This window comes from Lampetra fluviatilis, unplaced genomic scaffold (assembly GCF_964198595.1).
Source record: "Lampetra fluviatilis unplaced genomic scaffold, kcLamFluv1.1 SCAFFOLD_656, whole genome shotgun sequence".
Taxonomy (NCBI): domain Eukaryota; kingdom Metazoa; phylum Chordata; class Hyperoartia; order Petromyzontiformes; family Petromyzontidae; genus Lampetra; species Lampetra fluviatilis.
The window spans coordinates 1-25,758 of NW_027621046.1; the positions used below are offsets into that span (position 1 = coordinate 1).

The following is a 25,758-nucleotide window of genomic DNA, read 5'->3' on the forward strand; positions in this document are numbered from 1 at the left end:
TCACTCACTCTGTAGAACAGGGGGAGATCACACAAACTCCACTCACTCTGTAGAACAGGGGAGATCACACAAACTCCACTCACTCACTCTGTAGAACAGGGGAGATCACACAAACTCCAACTCACTCACTCTGTAGAACAGGGGGAGATCACACAAACTCCACTCACTCTGTAGAACAGGGGGAGATCACACAAACTCCACTCACTCACTCTGTAGAACAGGGGGAGATCAGACAAACTCCACTCACTCACTCTGTAGAACAGGGGGAGATCACACAAACTCCACTCACTCACTCTGTAGAACAGGGGGAGATCACACAAACTCCACTCACTCACTCTGTAGAACAGGGGGAGATCACACAAACTCCACTCACTTACTCTGTAGAACAGGGGGAGATCACACAAACTCCACTCACTCACTCTGTAGAACAGGGGGAGATCACACAAACTCCACTCACTTACTCTGTAGAACAGGGGGAGATCACACAAACTCCACTCACTCACTCTGTAGAACAGGGGGAGATCAGACAAACTCCACTCACTCACTCTGTAGAACAGGGGGAGATCACACAAACTCCACTCACTCACTCTGTAGAACAGGGGGAGATCACACAAACTCCACTCACTCACTCTGTAGAACAGGGGGAGATCACACAAACTCCACTCACTCACTCTGTAGAACAGGGGGAGATCACACAAACTCCACTCACTCACTCTGTAGAACAGGGGGAGATCACACAAACTCCACTCACTCACTCTGTAGAACAGGGAGAGATCACACAAACTCCACTCACTCACTCTGTAGAACAGGGGAGATCACACAAACTCCACTCACTCTCACTCTTGTAGAACAGGGGGAGATCACACAAACTCCACTCACTCACTCTGTAGAACAGGGGGAGATCACACAAACTCCACTCACTCACTCTGTAGAACAGGGGGAGATCACACAAACTCCACTCACTCACTCTGTAGAACAGGGGGAGATCACACAAACTCCACTCACTCACTCTGTAGAACAGGGGGAGATCACACAAACTCCACTCACTTACTCTGTAGAACAGGGGGAGATCACACAAACTCCACTCACTCACTCTGTAGAACAGGGGGAGATCACACAAACTCCACTCACTTACTCTGTAGAACAGGGGGAGATCACACAAACTCCACTCACTCACTCTGTAGAACAGGGGGAGATCAGACAAACTCCACTCACTCACTCTGTAGAACAGGGGGAGATCACACAAACTCCACTCACTCACTCTGTAGAACAGGGGGAGATCACACAAACTCCACTCACTCACTCTGTAGAACAGGGGGAGATCACACAAACTCCACTCACTCACTCTGTAGAACAGGGGGAGATCACACAAACTCCACTCACTCACTCTGTAGAACAGGGGGAGATCACACAAACTCCACTCACTCACTCTGTAAAACAGGGGGAGATCACACAAACTCCACTCACTCTGTAGAACAGGGGGAGATCACACAAACTCCACTCACTCACTCTGTAGAACAGGGGGAGATCACACAAACTCCACTAACTTACTCTGTAGAACAGGGGGAGATCAGACAAACTCCACTCACTCACTCTGTAGAACAGGGGGAGATCACACAAACTCCACTCACTCACTCTGTAGAACAGGGGGAGATCACACAAACTCCACTCACTCTGTAGAACAGGGGGAGATCACACAAACTCCACTCACTCACTCTGTAAAACAGGGGGAGATCACACAAACTCCACTCACTCTGTAGAACAGGGGGAGATCACACAAACTCCACTCACTCACTCTGTAGAACAGGGGGGGATCACACAAACTCCACTCACTCACTCTGTAGAACAGGGGGAGATCACACAAACTCCACTCACTCACTCTGTAGAACAGGGGGAGATCACACAAACTCCACTCACTCACTCTGTAGAACAGGGGGAGATCACACAAACTCCACTCACTTACTCTGTAGAACAGGGGGAGATCACACAAACTCCACTCACTTACTCTGTAGAACAGGGGGAGATCAGACAAACTCCACTCACTCACTCTGTAGAACAGGGGGAGATCACACAAACTCCACTCACTCACTCTGTAGAACAGGGGGAGATCACACAAACGCCACTCACTCACTCTGTAGAACAGGGGGAGATCACACAAACTCCACTCACTCTGTAGAACAGGGGGAGATCACACAAACTCCACTCACTCTCACTCCGTAGAACAGGGGGAGATCACACAAACTCCACTCACTCTGTAGAACAGGGGGAGATCACACAAACTCCACTCACTCACTCTGTAGAACAGGGGGAGATCACACAAACTCCACTCACTCACTCTGTAGAACAGGGGGAGATCACACAAACTCCACTCACTCTGTAGAACAGGGGGAGATCACACAAACTCCACTCACTCTGTAGAACAGGGGGAGATCACACAAACTCCACTTACTCTGTAGAACAGGGGGAGATCAGACAAACTCCACTCACTCACTCTGTAGAACAGGGGGAGATCACACAAACTCCACTCACTCACTCTGTAGAACAAGGGGGAGATCACACAAACTCCACTCTGTAGAACAGGGGGAGATCACACAAGCTCCACTCACTCACTCTGTAGAACAGGGGGAGATCACACAAACTCCACTCTGTAGAACAGGGGGAGATCACACAAACTCCACTCTCTCACTCTGTAGAACAAGGGGGTGGTCACACAAACTCCACTCTGTAGAACAGGGGGTGATCACACAAACTCCACTCACTCACTCTGTAGAACAGGGGGAGATCACACAAACTCCACTCGCTCACTCCGCAGAACAGGGGGTCGATCACACAAACTCCGCTCGCTCACTGCGGCGTCCCCTCCCCACCCCGAGAGTTGAGAATCGAACCCAGGCCCCTATCCCTTCGCTGCGTAGGCCACTGCGCACGGGCGGGCGAGGTGACAGCGATGATCGACGGACCTCCAGCACGGCGAGCATGGTGAGCGTGGAGGCGATGGGCAGAACGTAGAACGGATCGGCCGCCGTGAGGTTGTTGAACCAGAGGGCGCCTCCCACCTCCATGCTGGGCACGGGCAGCTCGGCCATCTTCCTCAGCGCCATGAAGAAGGACAGGAAGATCGGCATCTGGTGGAGGGCGACGACACAAAGAGGTAGAGGTCCGCCGCGTAGCCTCGGACGACTGTCGGGGCAAGTGCACGGCGCACGACGGGGTGGGTGGGCAGCACGACGCCCGGCCGCCTTTGCCTGCCCCAGTGCCAGCGATGTTTAATGCGCACGGCAGCAGGTTACTCGTTTGAGGCTGAGTCGACCTAGAGGAGGCCCAGGACCGGCACACGCGCACACGCACGCGCACACGCGCACACACACGCACGCGCACACACACACACACACGCACACACACACACACGCATGCACACACGCACACGCGCACACATGCACACACACGCACACACACACGCACGCGCACACACGCGCACACACGCGCACACACGCACACACACGCACACACACACACGCACACGCACGCGCACACACACACGCACACACACACACGCGATGGCGCACACACACGCGCACACACGCACACACGCACACGCGCACGCACACACACACGCACGCGCACACACACACGCGATGGCGCACACACCTGGACCATTGGCACGAGGAAGCACTTGAGGGGGTTGATCTTGTGCTTCTTGTAGAAGGAGGTCAGCTCCGTGTGAGCCTTGGAGACTGTGCTCAGCCACGCAGAGAGACACGCAGAGACACGCAGAGAGACACAGAGACACGCAGTGACACACAGTGACACGCAGTGACACACAGTGACACGCAGTGACACGCAGAGACACACAGTGACACGCAGTGACACGCAGAGACACACAGAGACACGCAGTGACACACAGTGACACACAGTGACACGCAGTGACACACAGTGACACACAGTGACACGCAGTGACACGCAGAGACACACAGAGACACGCAGTGACACGCAGAGACACACAGTGACACACAGTGACACGCAGTGACACACAGTGACACGCAGTGACACGCAGAGACACACAGTGACACACAGAGACACACAGTGACACGCAGAGACACACAGAGACACGCAGTGACACACAGTGACACACAGTGACACACAGTGACACGCAGTGACACGCAGTGACACACAGTGACACGCAGAGACACGCAGAGAGACACAGAGACACACAGAGACCCACAGAGACCCACAGAGACACACAGAGACACGCAGAGACACGCAGAGACACGCAGAGACACGCAGAGACACACAGAGACACACAGAGACACACAGAGACACGCAGAGACACACAGAGACACACAGAGACACGCAGAGACACACAGAGACACGCAGAGACACACAGTGACACACAGAGACACACAGAGACACACAGAGACACGCAGAGACACACAGAGACACACAGAGACACACAGTGACACACAGTGACACACAGAGACACACAGAGACACACAGAGACACACAGTGACACGCAGAGACACACAGAGACACACAGAGACACACAGAGACACGCAGAGACACGCAGAGACACACAGAGACACACAGAGACACACAGAGACACGCAGAGACACGCAGAGACACACAGAGACACACAGAGACACGCAGAGACACACAGAGACACGCAGAGACACACAGAGACACACAGAGACACACAGAGACACGCAGAGACACGCAGTGACACACAGTGACACGCAGTGACACACAGAGACACGCAGTGACACACAGAGACACACAGTGACACAAAGTGACACACAGAGACACACAGAGACACACAGTGACACACAGTGACACACAGTGACACGCAGTGACACACAGTGACACACAGTGACACACAGAGACACACAGAGACACACAGTGACACACAGAGACACACAGAGACACGCAGTGACACGCAGTGACACACAGTGACACGCAGTGACACACAGAGACACGCAGTGACACACAGAGACACACAGTGACACAAAGTGACACACAGAGACACACAGAGACACACAGTGACACACAGTGACACACAGTGACACGCAGTGACACACAGTGACACACAGTGACACACAGTGACACACAGTGACACACAGAGACACACAGAGACACACAGAGACACACAGTGACACGCAGTGACACGCAGAGACACGCAGTGACACGCAGTGACACACAGTGACACGCAGTGACACACAGTGACACACAGTGACACACAGAGTCACACAGAGACACGCAGAGACACACAGAGACACACAGTGACACACAGAGACACACAGAGACACGCAGTGACACACAGTGACACACAGTGACACGCAGTGACACACAGTGACACACAGAGACACACAGAGACACGCAGTGACACACAGTGACACGCAGTGACACGCAGAGACACACAGAGACACGCAGAGACACACAGAGACACGCAGAGACACACTGAGTCACGCAGAGACACACAGTGACACGCAGTGACACACAGAGACACACAGTGACACACAGTGACACACAGTGACACGCAGAGACACGCAGTGACACGCAGTGACACACAGTGACACACAGAGACACACAGTGACACGCAGTGACACACAGTGACACACAGAGACACGCAGTGACACACAGAGACACACAGTGACACGCAGTGACACACAGAGACACGCAGTGACACACAGTGACACGCAGTGACACACAGTGACACGCAGAGACACGCAGTGACACACAGAGACACACAGTGACACACAGAGACACACAGTGACACGCAGTGACACACAGTGACACGCAGAGACACACAGTGACACACAGAGACACGCAGTGACACACAGAGACACACAGTGACACGCAGTGACACACAGAGACACGCAGTGACACACAGTGACACACAGAGACACACAGAGACACGCAGTGACACGCAGAGACACGCAGTGACACACAGTGACACACAGTGACACACAGAGACACACAGTGACACGCAGTGACACGCAGAGACACGCAGTGACACACAGTGACACGCAGTGACACACAGTGACACGCAGAGACACGCAGTGACACACAGAGACACGCAGTGACACACAGTGACACACAGAGACACGCAGTGACACGCAGTGACACACAGAGACACGCAGTGACACACAGAGACACACAGTGACACACAGTGACACGCAGTGACACGCAGTGACACGCAGTGACACGCAGTGACACACAGAGACACGCAGTGACACGCAGAGACACGCAGTGACACGCAGTGACACACAGTGACACACAGAGACACACAGTGACACGCAGTGACACACAGAGACACACAGTGACACGCAGTGACACACAGTGACACACAGTGACACACAGAGACACACAGTGACACACAGTGACACGCAGTGACACGCAGTGACACACAGTGACACACAGAGACACACAGTGACACGCAGTGACACACAGTGACACACAGAGACACACAGTGACACGCAGTGACACACAGAGACACACAGAGACACACAGTGACACGCAGTGACACACAGTGACACACAGAGACACACAGTGACACGCAGTGACACACAGAGACACACAGTGACACGCAGTGACACACAGTGACACACAGAGACACACAGTGACACGCAGTGACACACAGTGACACGCAGTGACACACAGTGACACACAGTGACACGCAGTGACACACAGTGACACGCAGAGACACACAGAGACACGCAGTGACACGCAGTGACACACAGTGACACACAGAGACACACAGTGACACGCAGTGACACACAGTGACACGCAATGACACACAGAGACACGCAGTGACACACAGTGACACGCAGTGACACACAGTGACACACAGAGACACACAGTGACACACAGAGACACACAGTGACACGCAGAGACACGCAGTGACACACAGAGACACGCAGTGACACACAGAGACACACAGTGACACACAGTGACACACAGTGACACACAGAGACACGCAGTGACACACAGTGACACACAGAGACACGCAGTGACACACAGAGACACACAGAGACACGCAGTGACACGCAGAGACACGCAGTGACACACAGTGACACGCAGTGACACGCAGAGACACACAGAGACACACAGTGACACACAGAGACACGCAGTGACACGCAGAGACACACAGAGACACACAGTGACACACAGAGACACGCAGTGACACACAGTGACACACAGAGACACACAGTGACACGCAGAGACACACAGAGACACACAGTGACACGCAGAGACACACAGAGACACACAGAGACACGCAGTGACACACAGTGACACGCAGTGACACACAGAGACACACAGAGACACACAGAGACACACAGAGACACACAGAGACTCGCAGTGACACACAGAGACACGCAGTGACACACAGTGACACACAGAGACTCGCAGTGACACACAGAGACACGCAGTGACACGCAGAGACACACAGAGACACGCAGTGACACACAGTGACACACAGTGACACACAGAGACGCGCAGAGACACACAGAGACACACAGAGACACGCAGTGACACACAGAGACACACAGTGACACACAGTGACACGCAGTGACACACAGTGACACACAGAGACACACAGTGACACACAGTGACACGCAGAGACACACAGAGACACGCAGTGACACGCAGTGACACACAGAGACACGCAGTGACACACAGTGACACACAGAGACACACAGTGACACACAGTGACACACAGTGACACACAGAGACACACAGAGACACACAGTGACACACAGTGACACGCAGTGACACACAGAGACACGCAGTGACACACAGAGACACACAGTGACACGCAGTGACACACAGAGACACACAGAAACACGCAGTGACACACAGAGACACGCAGTGACACACAGTGACACACAGAGACACGCAGTGACACACAGAGACACACAGAGACACGCAGTGACACACAGAGACACACAGTGACACGCAGTGACACACAGTGACACACAGAGACACGCAGAGACACACAGTGACACACAGAGACACGCAGTGACACACAGAGACACGCAGAGACACGCAGAGACACACAGAGACACACAGTGACACACAGAGACACACAGAGACACACAGAGACACGCAGAGACACGCAGAGACACGCAGAGACACACAGAGACACGCAGTGACACACAGTGACACGCAGTGACACACAGTGACACACAGTGACACGCAGTGACACGCAGTGACACACAGTGACACGCAGTGACACGCAGTGACACACAGTGACACGCAGTGACACACAGAGACACGCAGTGACACGCAGTGACACGCAGTGACACACAGAGACACACAGTGACACGCAGTGACACGCAGTGACACGCAGTGACACACAGAGACACGCAGTGACACGCAGTGACACACAGTGACACGCAGAGACACAGTGACACGCAGTGACACGCAGTGACACACAGTGACACGCAGTGACACACAGAGACACGCAGTGACACACAGAGACACACAGTGACACAAAGTGACACACAGAGACACACAGAGACACACAGTGACACACAGTGACACGCAGTGACACGCAGTGACACACAGTGACACGCAGTGACACACAGTGACACGCAGTGACACACAGTGACACACAGTGACACACAGAGACACACAGTGACACGCAGTGACACGCAGAGACACGCAGTGACACGCAGTGACACACAGTGACACGCAGTGACACACAGTGACACACAGTGACACACAGAGTCACACAGAGACACGCAGAGACACACAGAGACACGCAGAGACACACAGTGACACGCAGTGACACGCAGTGACACACAGTGACACACAGTGACACGCAGTGACACACAGTGACACACAGAGTCACACAGTGACACACAGTGACACGCAGTGACACACAGTGACACACAGTGACACACAGAGTCACACAGAGACACGCAGAGACACACAGAGACACGCAGAGACACACAGAGTCACACAGAGACACACAGAGACACGCAGAGACACACAGAGACACGCAGAGACACACAGAGTCACACAGAGACACACAGAGACACGCAGAGACACACAGTGACACACAGAGTCACACAGAGACACACAGAGACACGCAGAGACACGCAGAAACACACAGTGACACGCAGAGACACACAGTGACACACAGTGACACGCAGAAACACACAGAGACACGCAGAGACACACAGAGACACGCAGAGACACACAGAGTCACGCAGAGACACACAGTGACACGCAGTGACACACAGAGACACACAGTGACACACAGTGACACGCAGTGACACACAGAGACACGCAGTGACACACAGTGACACGCAGTGACACACAGTGACACACAGAGACACACAGTGACACACAGAGACACGCAGAGACACGCAGTGACACGCAGTGACACACAGTGACACACAGAGACACACAGTGACACGCAGTGACACACAGAGACACGCAGTGACACGCAGTGACACACAGTGACACGCAGTGACACGCAGAGACACGCAGTGACACACAGAGACACACAGAGACACGCAGAGACACACAGTGACACACAGAGACACGCAGAGACACGCAGAGACACACAGTGACACACAGAGACACACAGTGACACACAGTGACACGCAGAGACACACAGAGACACACAGTGACACACAGTGACACACAGTGACACGCAGTGACACACAGTGACACACAGTGACACACAGTGACACACAGAGACACACAGTGACACACAGAGACACACAGTGACACACAGAGACACACAGAGACACACAGTGACACACAGAGACACACAGTGACACACAGTGACACACAGTGACACGCAGAGACACACAGAGACACACAGTGACACACAGTGACACACAGTGACACACAGTGACACGCAGAGACACGCAGAGACACACAGAGACACACAGTGACACACAGTGACACACAGAGACACGCAGAGACACGCAGAGACACACAGTGACACACAGTGACACGCAGAGACACACAGAGACACACAGTGACACACAGTGACACGCAGAGACACACAGAGACACACAGTGACACACAGAGACACACAGTGACACACAGTGACACACAGTGACACGCAGAGACACACAGAGACACACAGTGACACACAGTGACACACAGAGACACACAGTGACACACAGTGACACACAGTGACAAACAGAGACACGCAGTGACACGCAGTGACACGCAGTGACACACAGAGACACACAGAGACACACAGTGACACGCAGAGACACGCAGAGACACGCAGTGACACACAGAGACACACAGAGACACACAGAGACACGCAGAGACACACAGTGACACACAGAGACACACAGTGACACGCAGAGACACACAGAGACACACAGTGACACGCAGAGACACACAGAGACACACAGAGACACGCAGTGACACACAGTGACACGCAGTGACACACAGAGACACACAGAGACACACAGAGACACACAGAGACTCGCAGTGACACGCAGTGACACGCAGAGACACACAGAGACACGCAGTGACACACAGAGACACGCAGTGACACGCAGAGACACACAGAGACACGCAGTGACACACAGTGACACACAGTGACACACAGAGACACGCAGTGACACACAGTGACACACAGAGACTCGCAGTGACACACAGAGACACGCAGTGACACGCAGAGACACACAGAGACACGCAGTGACACACAGTGACACACAGTGACACACAGAGACACGCAGAGACACACAGAGACACACAGAGACACGCAGTGACACACAGAGACACACAGTGACACACAGTGACACGCAGTGACACACAGTGACACACAGAGACACACAGTGACACACAGTGACACGCAGAGACACACAGAGACACGCAGTGACACGCAGTGACACACAGAGACACGCAGTGACACACAGTGACACACAGAGACACACAGTGACACACAGTGACACACAGTGACACACAGAGACACACAGTGACACACAGTGACACGCAGTGACACACAGAGACACGCAGTGACACACAGAGACACACAGTGACACGCAGTGACACACAGAGACACACAGAAACACGCAGTGACACACAGAGACACGCAGTGACACACAGTGACACACAGAGACACGCAGTGACACACAGAGACACACAGAGACACGCAGTGACACACAGAGACACACAGTGACACGCAGTGACACACAGTGACACACAGAGACACGCAGAGACACACAGTGACACACAGAGACACGCAGTGACACACAGAGACACACAGAGACACGCAGAGACACGCAGAGACACACAGAGACACGCAGAGACACGCAGTGACACACAGAGACACACAGAGACACACAGAGACACGCAGAGACACGCAGAGACACACAGAGACACGCAGAGACACACAGAGACACACAGAGACACGCAGAGACACGCAGTGACACACAGTGACACACAGTGACACGCAGTGACACACAGTGACACACAGTGACACGCAGTGACACACAGAGACACGCAGAGACACACAGTGACACGCAGTGACACGCAGTGACACGCAGTGACACACAGAGACACGCAGAGACACACAGTGACACGCAGTGACACGCAGAGACACGCAGTGACACACAGAGACACGCAGTGACACGCAGTGACACACAGTGACACACAGTGACACGCAGTGACACACAGAGACACGCAGTGACACACAGTGACACACAGTGACACACAGTGACACGCAGTGACACACAGTGACACGCAGTGACACACAGAGACACGCAGTGACACACAGAGACACACAGTGACACAAAGTGACACACAGAGACACACAGTGACACACAGTGACACACAGTGACACGCAGTGACACACAGTGACACACAGTGACACGCAGTGACACACAGTGACACGAAGTGACACACAGTAACACACAGTGACACACAGAGACACACAGAGACACACAGAGACACACAGAGACACACAGTGACACGCAGTGACACGCAGAGACACGCAGTGACACGCAGTGACACACAGTGACACACAGTGACACACAGAGTCACACAGAGACACGCAGAGACACACAGAGACACGCAGAGACACACAGTGACACGCAGTGACACGCAGTGACACACAGTGACACACAGTGACACGCAGTGACACACAGTGACACACAGTGACACACAGAGTCACACAGTGACACACAGTGACACGCAGTGACACACAGTGACACACAGAGTCACACAGAGACACGCAGAGACACACAGAGACACGCAGAGACACACAGAGTCACACAGAGACACACAGAGACACGCAGAGACACACAGAGACACGCAGAGACACACAGAGTCACACAGAGACACACAGAGACACGCAGAGACACACAGTGACACACAGAGTCACACAGAGACACACAGAGACACGCAGAGACACACAGTGACACGCAGTGACACACAGTGACACACAGAGTCACACAGAGACACACAGAGACACGCAGAGACACACAGTGACACACAGAGTCACACAGAGACACACAGAGACACGCAGAGACACGCAGTGACACACAGAGTCACACAGAGACACACAGAGACACACAGAGACACGCAGTGACACGCAGTGACACACAGAGACACACAGAGACACACAGTGACACACAGTGACACACAGAGACACGCAGTGACACTCAGAGACACGCAGAGACACACAGTGACACACAGTGACACACAGAGTCACACAGAGACACACAGAGTCACACAGAGACACACAGAGACACGCAGAGACACACAGAGACACGCAGAGACACACAGAGACACACAGAGTCACACAGAGACACGCAGAGACACGCAGAGACACGCAGAGTCACACAGAGACACGCAGAGACACACAGAGACACGCAGAGACACACAGAGTCACACAGAGACACGCAGAGACACACAGAGACACACAGAGTCACACAGAGACACGCAGAGACACACAGAGACACGCAGAGACACACAGAGTCACACAGAGACACGCAGAGACACACAGAGACACACAGAGTCACACAGAGTCACACAGAGACACACAGAGACACGCAGAGACACACAGAGTCACACAGAGACACACAGAGACACGCAGAGACACACAGAGACACGCAGAGACACACAGAGTCACGCAGAGACACGCAGAGACACGCAGAGACACACAGAGACACACAGACACACACAGAGACACGCAGAGACACACAGAGACACGCAGAGACACACAGAGACACACAGTGACACACAGAGACACACAGAGACACACAGAGACACACAGTGAGACACACAGAGACACACAGAGACACACAGAGACACGCAGAGACACACAGAGACACACAGAGACACGCAGAGACACACAGTGACACACAGAGACACGCAGAGACACACAGAGACACACAGTGACACACAGAGACACACAGAGACACACAGTGACACACAGAGACACACAGTGACACACAGAGACACACAGAGACACACAGAGACACACAGTGACACACAGAGACACACAGAGACACGCAGAGACACACAGAGACACACAGTGACACACAGAGACACACAGAGACACACAGAGACACACAGTGACACACAGAGACACACAGTGACACGCAGAGACACGCAGAGACACGCAGAGACACACAGAGACACGCAGAGACACACAGTGACACGCAGAGACACACAGTGACACACAGAGACACACAGTGACACAGAGACACACAGTGACACACAGAGACACACAGAGACACACAGTGACACACAGAGACACACAGAGACACACAGTGACACAGAGACACACAGTGACACACAGAGACACACAGTGACACACAGTGACACACAGAGACACACAGAGACACACAGTGACACAGAGACACACAGAGACACACAGAGACACACAGTGACACACAGAGACACACAGTGACACAGAGACACACAGTGACACATAGAGACACACAGTGACACACAGTGACACACAGTGACACACAGAGACACGCAGTGACACACAGAGACACACAGTGACACACAGAGACACACAGTGACACACAGAGACACACAGTGACACGCAGAGACACACAGTGACACACAGAGACACACAGTGACACGCAGAGACACACAGTGACACGCAGTGACACACAGAGACACACAGAGACACACAGTGACACACAGAGACACACAGTGACACACAGAGACACACAGTGACACACAGAGACACACAGTGACACGCAGTGACACACAGAGACACACAGTGACACACAGTGACACGCAGTGACACACAGTGACACACAGAGACACACAGTGACACACAGAGACACACAGTGACACACAGAGACACACAGTGACACACAGAGACACACAGTGACACGCAGAGACACACAGTGACACACAGTGACACGCAGTGACACACAGAGACACACAGTGACACACAGTGACACGCAGTGACACACAGTGACACGCAGAGACACACAGAGACACACAGTGACACGCAGAGACACACAGAGACACACAGTGACACACAGTGACACGCAGTGACACACAGTGACACACAGAGACACACAGTGACACGCAGTGACACACAGAGACACACAGAGACACACAGTGACACACAGAGACACACAGTGACACACAGAGACACACAGTGACACACAGAGACACACAGTGACACGCAGAGACACACAGAGACACACAGAGACACACAGTGACACACAGAGACACACAGTGACACACAGTGACACACAGAGACACACAGTGACACGCAGAGACACACAGAGACACACAGTGACACGCAGAGACACACAGAGACACACAGAGACACGCAGAGACACACAGAGACACACAGAGACACACAGTGACACGCAGAGACACACAGTGACACACAGAGACACACAGAGACACACAGTGACACGCAGAGACACACAGTGACACGCAGAGACACGCAGAGACACACAGAGACACACAGTGACACGCAGAGACACACAGTGACACACAGAGACACACAGAGACACACAGTGACACGCAGAGACACACAGTGACACGCAGAGACACACAGAGACACACAGTGACACGCAGAGACACACAGTGACACACAGAGACACGCAGAGACACACAGAGACACACAGAGACACACAGTGACACGCAGAGACACACAGTGACACACAGTGACACGCAGTGACACACAGTGACACACAGAGACACACAGTGACACACAGTGACACGCAGAGACACGCAGTGACACGCAGTGACACACAGTGACACGCAGTGACACACAGTGACACACAGAGACACACAGTGACACACAGTGACACGCAGAGACACGCAGTGACACGCAGTGACACACAGTGACACGCAGTGACACGCAGTGACACACAGTGACACACAGTGACACACAGAGACACACAGTGACACACAGTGACACACAGTGACACACAGTGACACGCAGTGACACACAGTGACACGCAGAGACACACAGTGACACACAGAGACACGCAGAGACACGCAGTGACACACAGTGACACACAGAGACACACAGAGACACGCAGTGACACACAGTGACACACAGAGACACACAGAGACACGCAGTGACACGCAGAGACACGCAGTGACACACAGTGACACACAGTGACACACAGAGACACACAGTGACACGCAGTGACACACAGTGACACACAGTGACACACAGAGACACACAGTGACACGCAGTGACACACAGTGACACACAGTGACACACAGAGACACACAGTGACACACAGTGACACACAGTGACACACAGAGACACGCAGAGACACGCAGTGACACGCAATGACACGCAGAGACACACAGAGACACGCAGTGACACGCAGTGACACACAGAGACACACAGAGACACACAGAGACACGCAGTGACACGCAGTGACACACAGAGACACGCAGTGACACACAGAGACACACAGAGACACACAGAGACACACAGAGACACACAGTGACACGCAGTGACACGCAGTGACACACAGTGACACGCAGTGACACGCAGAGACACACAGTGACACACAGTGACACGCAGTGACACGCAGTGACACACAGAGACACACAGTGACACACAGAGACACACAGTGACACGCAGTGACACGCAGTGACACACAGTGACACACAGTGACACGCAGTGACACGCAGTGACACGCAGTGACACACAGAGACACACAGTGACACACAGAGACACACAGAGACACACAGTGACACGCAGTGACACGCAGAGACACACAGTGACACGCAGTGACACGCAGTGACACACAGTGACACGCAGTGACACGCAGTGACACGCAGAGACACACAGTGACACGCAGTGACACGCAGTGACACGCAGTGACACACAGAGACACACAGAGACACACAGTGACACACAGAGACACGCAGTGACACGCAGTGACACACAGAGACACACAGTGACACACAGAGACACACAGAGACACGCAGTGACACGCAGTGACACGCAGTGACACACAGAGACACACAGTGACACACAGAGACACACAGAGACACACAGTGACACACAGTGACACACAGAGACACGCAGTGACACGCAGTGACACGCAGTGACACACAGAGACACACAGTGACACACAGAGACACGCAGAGACACGCAGTGACACGCAGTGACACGCAGTGACACGCAGAGACACGCAGTGACACGCAGTGACACGCAGTGACACGCAGAGACACGCAGAGACACGCAGTGACACGCAGTGACACACAGAGACACACAGAGACACGCAGAGACACGCAGAGACACGCAGAGACACGCAGAGACACGCAGTGACACGCAGTGACACACAGTGACACACAGAGACACACAGAGACACGCAGTGACACGCAGAGACACACAGAGTCACGCAGTGACACACAGAGACACACAGAGACACACAGAGACACGCAGTGACACACAGTGACACACAGAGACACACAGTGACACACAGTGACACACAGAGACACACAGAGACACGCAGTGACACACAGAGACACACAGAGACACACAGAGACACGCAGTGACACACAGTGACACACAGAGACACACAGAGACACGCAGAGACACGCAGTGACACGCAGTGACACGCAGTGACACACAGTGACACGCAGTGACACACAGAGACACGCAGTGACACACAGTGACACACAGTGACACGCAGTGACACACAGTGACACGCAGAGACACACAGTGACACACAGTGACACGCAGTGACACACAGTGACACACAGTGACACGCAGTGACACGCAGTGACACGCAGAGACACACAGTGACACGCAGTGACACACAGAGACACGCAGAGACACGCAGTGACACGCAGAGACACGCAGAGACACACAGTGACACGCAGTGACACACAGTGACACACAGAGACACACAGTGACACGCAGAGACACGCAGTGACACGCAGAGACACACAGTGACACGCAGTGACACGCAGAGACACGCAGTGACACACAGAGACACACAGTGACACACAGTGACACACAGTGACACACAGTGACACGCAGTGACACGCAGTGACACACAGAGACACGCAGAGACACGCAGTGACACGCAGTGACACGCAGTGACACACAGAGACACACAGTGACACGCAGTGACACACAGTGACACACAGAGACACACAGTGACACGCAGTGACACACAGAGACACACAGTGACACGCAGTGACACACAGTGACACACAGAGACACACAGTGACACGCAGTGACACACAGTGACACGCAGTGACACACAGTGACACACAGTGACACGCAGTGACACACAGTGACACGCAGAGACACACAGAGACACGCAGTGACACGCAGTGACACACAGTGACACACAGAGACACACAGTGACACGCAGTGACACACAGTGACACGCAGAGACACGCAGTGACACACAGAGACACGCAGTGACACACAGAGACACACAGTGACACGCAGAGACACGCAGAGACACACAGAGACACACAGAGACACGCAGTGACACACAGTGACACGCAGAGACACACAGTGACACACAGAGACACGCAGTGACACACAGTGACACACAGAGACACACAGTGACACGCAGAGACACACAGAGACACACAGTGACACGCAGAGACACACAGAGACACACAGAGACACGCAGTGACACACAGTGACACGCAGTGACACACAGAGACACACAGAGACACACAGAGACACACAGAGACACAAAGAGACTCGCAGTGACACACAGAGACACGCAGTGACACGCAGAGACACACAGAGACACGCAGTGACACACAGAGACACGCAGTGACACGCAGAGACACACAGAGACACGCAGTGACACACAGTGACACACAGTGACACACAGAGACACGCAGTGACACACAGTGACACACAGAGACTCGCAGTGACACACAGAGACACGCAGTGACACGCAGAGACACACAGAGACACGCAGTGACACACAGTGACACACAGTGACACACAGAGACACGCAGAGACACACAGAGACACGCAGTGACACACAGAGACACACAGTGACACACAGTGACACGCAGTGACACACAGTGACACACAGAGACACACAGTGACACACAGTGACACGCAGAGACACACAGAGACACGCAGTGACACGCAGTGACACACAGAGACACGCAGTGACACACAGTGACACACAGAGACACACAGTGACACACAGTGACACACAGTGACACACAGAGACACACAGTGACACACAGTGACACGCAGTGACACACAGAGACACGCAGTGACACACAGAGACACACAGTGACACGCAGTGACACACAGAGACACACAGAAACACGCAGTGACACACAGAGACACGCAGTGACACACAGTGACACACAGAGACACGCAGTGACACACAGAGACACACAGAGACACGCAGTGACACACAGAGACACACAGTGACACGCAGTGACACACAGTGACACACAGAGACACGCAGAGACACACAGTGACACACAGAGACACGCAGTGACACACAGAGACACACAGAGACACGCAGAGACACACAGAGACACACAGAGACACGCAGTGACACACAGTGACACACAGAGACACGCAGAGACACGCAGAGACACGCAGAGACACGCAGAGACACACAGAGACACACAGTGACACACAGAGACACACAGAGACACACAGAGACACGCAGAGACACACAGAGACACGCAGAGACACGCAGAGACACGCAGAGACACACAGAGACACGCAGAGACACACAGAGACACACAGAGACACGCAGAGACACGCAGTGACACACAGTGACACACAGTGACACGCAGTGACACACAGTGACACACAGTGACACGCAGTGACACACAGAGACACGCAGAGACACACAGTGACACGCAGTGACACGCAGTGACACGCAGTGACACACAGAGACACGCAGTGACACGCAGTGACACACAGTGACACGCAGTGACACGCAGTGACACACAGTGACACGCAGTGACACACAGTGACACACAGTGACACACAGTGACACGCAGTGACACACAGTGACACGCAGTGACACACAGAGACACGCAGTGACACACAGAGACACACAGTGACACACAGAGACACACAGAGACACACAGTGACACACAGTGACACACAGTGACACGCAGTGACACACAGTGACACACAGTGACACGCAGTGACACACAGTGACACGCAGTGACACACAGTGACACACAGTGACACACAGAGACACACAGAGACACACAGAGACACACAGTGACACGCAGTGACACGCAGAGACACGCAGAGACACGCAGTGACACGCAGTGACACACAGTGACACACAGAGTCACACAGAGACACGCAGAGACACACAGAGACACGCAGTGACACGCAGTGACACGCAGTGACACACAGTGACACACAGTGACACGCAGTGACACACAGTGACACACAGTGACACACAGAGTCACACAGTGACACACAGTGACACGCAGTGACACACAGTGACACACAGAGTCACACAGAGACACGCAGAGACACACAGAGACACGCAGAGACACACAGAGTCACACAGAGACACACAGAGACACGCAGAGACACACAGAGACACGCAGAGACACACAGAGTCACACAGAGACACACAGAGACACGCAGAGACACACAGTGACACACAGAGTCACACAGAGACACACAGAGACACGCAGAGACACACAGTGACACGCAGTGACACACAGTGACACACAGAGTCACACAGAGACACACAGAGACACGCAGAGACACACAGTGACACACAGAGTCACACAGAGACACACAGAGACACGCAGAGACACGCAGTGACACACAGAGTCACACAGAGACACACAGAGACACACAGAGACACGCAGAGACACGCAGTGACACGCAGTGACACACAGAGACACACAGAGACACACAGTGACACACAGTGACACACAGAGACACGCAGTGACACTCAGAGACACGCAGACACACACAGTGACACACAGTGACACACAGAGTCACACAGAGACACACAGAGTCACACAGAGACACACAGAGACACGCAGAGACACACAGAGACACGCAGAGACACACAGAGACACACAGAGTCACGCAGAGACACGCAGAGACACGCAGAGACACGCAGAGTCACACAGAGACACGCAGAGACACACAGAGACACGCAGAGACACACAGAGTCACACAGAGACACGCAGAGACACACAGAGACACACAGAGTCACACAGAGACACGCAGAGACACACAGAGACACGCAGAGACACACAGAGTCACACAGAGACACGCAGAGACACACAGAGACACACAGAGTCACACAGAGTCACACAGAGACACACAGAGACACGCAGAGACACACAGAGTCACACAGAGACACGCAGAGACACACAGAGACACGCAGAGACACACAGAGTCACGCAGAGACACGCAGAGACACGCAGAGACACACAGACACACACAGACACACACAGAGACACGCAGAGACACGCAGAGACACGCAGAGACACACAGAGACACACAGTGACACACAGAGACACACAGAGACACAGAGACACGCAGAGACACGCAGAGACACGCAGAGACACGCAGTGACACGCAGAGACACGCAGAGACACACAGAGACACACAGAGACACACAGAGACACACAGAGACACACAGTGACACACAGAGACACACAGAGACACACAGAGACACACAGTGACACACAGAGACACACAGAGACACGCAGAGACACACAGTGACACACAGTGACACACAGAGACACACAGAGACACACAGAGACACACAGTGACACACAGTGACACGCAGAGACACGCAGAGACACGCAGTGACACGCAGAGACACACAGTGACACACAGAGACACACAGTGACACAGAGACACACAGTGACACACAGAGACACACAGAGACACACAGTGACACACAGAGACACACAGAGACACACAGTGACACAGAGACACACAGTGACACACAGAGACACACAGTGACACACAGTGACACACAGAGACACACAGTGACACAGAGACACACAGAGACACACAGAGACACACAGTGACACACAGAGACACACAGTGACACAGAGACACACAGTGACACATAGAGACACACAGTGACACACAGTGACACACAGTGACACACAGAGACACGCAGTGACACACAGAGACACACAGTGACACACAGAGACACACAGTGACACACAGAGACACACAGTGACACGCAGAGACACACAGTGACACACAGAGACACACAGTGACACGCAGAGACACACAGTGACACGCAGTGACACACAGAGACACACAGAGACACACAGTGACACACAGAGACACACAGTGACACACAGAGACACACAGTGACACACAGAGACACACAGTGACACGCAGTGACACACAGAGACACACAGTGACACACAGTGACACACAGAGACACACAGTGACACACAGAGACACACAGTGACACACAGAGACACACAGTGACACACAGAGACACACAGTGACACGCAGAGACACACAGTGACACACAGTGACACGCAGTGACACACAGAGACACACAGTGACACACAGTGACACGCAGTGACACACAGTGACACGCAGAGACACACAGAGACACACAGTGACACGCAGAGACACACAGAGACACACAGTGACACACAGTGACACGCAGTGACACACAGTGACACACAGAGACACACAGTGACACGCAGTGACACACAGAGACACACAGAGACACACAGTGACACACAGAGACACACAGTGACACACAGAGACACATAGTGACACACAGAGACACACAGAGACACACAGTGACACACAGAGACACACAGTGACACACAGTGACACACAGAGACACACAGTGACACGCAGAGACACACAGAGACACACAGTGACACGCAGAGACAAACAGAGACACACAGAGACACGCAGAGACACACAGAGACACACAGAGACACACAGTGACACGCAGAGACACACAGTGACACACAGAGACACACAGTGACACGCAGAGACACACAGTGACACACAGAGACACGCAGAGACACACAGAGACACACAGTGACACGCAGAGACACACAGTGACACACAGAGACACACAGAGACACACAGTGACACGCAGAGACACACAGTGACACGCAGAGACACACAGAGACACACAGTGACACGCAGAGACACACAGTGACACACAGAGACACGCAGAGACACACAGAGACACACAGAGACACACAGTGACACGCAGAGACACACAGTGACACACAGTGACACGCAGTGACACACAGTGACACACAGAGACACACAGTGACACACAGTGACACGCAGAGACACGCAGTGACACGCAGTGACACACAGTGACACACAGAGACACACAGTGACACACAGTGACACGCAGAGACACGCAGTGACACGCAGTGACACACAGTGACACGCAGTGACACGCAGTGACACGCAGTGACACGCAGTGACACACAGTGACACACAGAGACACACAGTGACACACAGAGACACACAGTGACACACAGTGACACACAGTGACACGCAGTGACACACAGTGACACGCAGAGACACACAGTGACACACAGAGACACGCAGAGACACGCAGTGACACACAGTGACACACAGAGACACACAGAGACACACAGAGACACGCAGAGACACGCAGAGACACACAGTGACACGCAGTGACACACAGAGACACACAGAGACACGCAGTGACACGCAGAGACACGCAGTGACACACAGTGACACACAGTGACACACAGAGACACACAGTGACACACAGAGACACACAGAGACACGCAGTGACACGCAGTGACACACAGTGACACACAGTGACACACAGTGACACGCAATGACACACAGAGACACGCAGTGACACGCAGTGACACACAGTGACACACAGTGACACACAGAGACACACAGTGACACACAGTGACACGCAATGACACACAGAGACACGCAGTGACACGCAATGACACACAGAGACACACAGTGACACGCAGTGACACACAGTGACACACAGTGACACACAGAGACACACAGTGACACACAGTGACACACAGTGACACACAGAGACACGCAGAGACACGCAGTGACACGCAATGACACACAGAGACACGCAGTGACACGCAGTGACACACAGAGACACACAGAGACACACAGAGACACGCAGTGACACGCAGTGACACACAGAGACACGCAGTGACACGCAGTGACACGCAATGACACACAGAGACACACAGATACACGCAGTGACACGCAGTGACACACAGAGACACACAGTGACACGCAGTGACACGCAGTGACACGCAATGACACACAGAGACACGCAGTGACACGCAGTGACACACAGAGACACACAGAGACACGCAGTGACACGCAGTGACACGCAATGACACACAGAGACACACAGAGACACGCAGTGACACGCAGTGACACACAGAGACACACAGTGACACACAGTGACACACAGAGACACGCAGTGACACGCAGAGACACGCAGTGACACGCAGTGACACACAGAGACACGCAGAGACACGCAGTGACACACAGTGACACGCAGTGACACACAGAGACACGCAGAGACACGCAGTGACACACAGTGACACACAGTGACACGCAGTGACACGCAGAGACACACAGTGACACACAGTGACACGCAGTGACACGCAGTGACACGCAGTGACACACAGAGACACACAGTGACACACAGAGACACACAGTGACACGCAGTGACACGCAGTGACACACAGAGACACACAGTGACACACAGTGACACGCAGTGACACGCAGTGACACGCAGTGACACACAGAGACACACAGTGACACACAGAGACACACAGAGACACACAGTGACACGCAGTGACACGCAGTGACACGCAGAGACACACAGTGACACGCAGTGACACGCAGTGACACGCAGTGACACACAGTGACACGCAGTGACACGCAGAGACACACAGTGACACGCAGTGACACGCAGTGACACGCAGTGACACGCAGTGACACACAGTGACACACAGAGACACACAGAGACACACAGAGACACACAGTGACACACAGAGACACACAGTGACACGCAGTGACACACAGAGACACACAGTGACACACAGAGACACACAGAGACACGCAGTGACACGCAGTGACACGCAGTGACACACAGAGACACACAGTGACACACAGAGACACACAGAGACACACAGTGACACACAGTGACACACAGAGACACACAGTGACACACAGTGACACGCAGTGACACACAGAGACACACAGTGACACACAGAGACACACAGAGACACGCAGTGACACGCAGTGACACACAGTGACACACAGTGACACGCAGTGACACGCAGTGACACGCAGAGACACACAGTGACACACAGTGACACGCAGAGACACGCAGTGACACGCAGTGACACGCAGAGACACACAGAGTCACGCAGTGACACACAGAGACACACAGAGACACACAGAGACACGCAGTGACACACAGTGACACACAGAGACACACAGAGACACACAGAGACACGCAGTGACACGCAGTGACACACAGTGACACACAGAGACACACAGAGACACACAGAGACACGCAGTGACACGCAGAGACACACAGAGTCACGCAGTGACACACAGAGACACACAGAGACACACAGAGACACGCAGTGACACACAGTGACACACAGAGACACACAGTGACACACAGTGACACACAGAGACACACAGAGACACGCAGTGACACACAGAGACACACAGAGACACACAGAGACACGCAGTGACACACAGTGACACACAGAGACACACAGAGACACACAGAGACACGCAGTGACACGCAGAGACACGCAGTGACACGCAGTGACACGCAGTGACACGCAGTGACACACAGTGACACGCAGTGACACACAGAGACACGCAGTGACACACAGTGACACACAGTGACACGCAGTGACACGCAGAGACACACAGTGACACACAGTGACACGCAGTGACACACAGTGACACGCAGTGACACGCAGTGACACGCAGAGACACACAGTGACACGCAGTGACACACAGAGACACGCAGAGACACGCAGTGACACGCAGAGACACGCAGAGACACACAGTGACACACAGTGACACACAGAGACACACAGTGACACACAGTGACACGCAGAGACACACAGTGACACACAGTGACACACAGAGACACACAGTGACACACAGTGACACGCAGAGACACACAGTGACACACAGTGACACGCAGAGACACACAGTGACACACAGTGACACACAGAGACACACAGTGACACACAGTGACACACAGAGACACACAGTGACACGCAGTGACACGCAGAGACACACAGTGACACACAGTG

The 25,758-nt window shown here is 53.5% G+C and overlaps 1 protein-coding gene across 1 annotated transcript in view; it reads right to left on the reverse strand.

The window, feature by feature from the left end:
- Window positions 1-2,825: 2,825 nt before the first annotated feature.
- The window catches only part of LOC144954694 (mitochondrial inner membrane protein OXA1L-like), a 44,283-nt gene continuing 21,350 nt past the window's right edge, over window positions 2,826-25,758 (reverse strand). The window contains exons 2-3 of the mRNA XM_078885131.1: window positions 3,649-3,734; window positions 2,826-3,125 (exon numbers count right to left, since the gene is read on the reverse strand). Of these exons, the coding sequence (XP_078741257.1) occupies window positions 2,826-3,125; window positions 3,649-3,734 (386 nt within the window). The remainder of the gene's footprint in view (window positions 3,126-3,648; window positions 3,735-25,758) is intronic.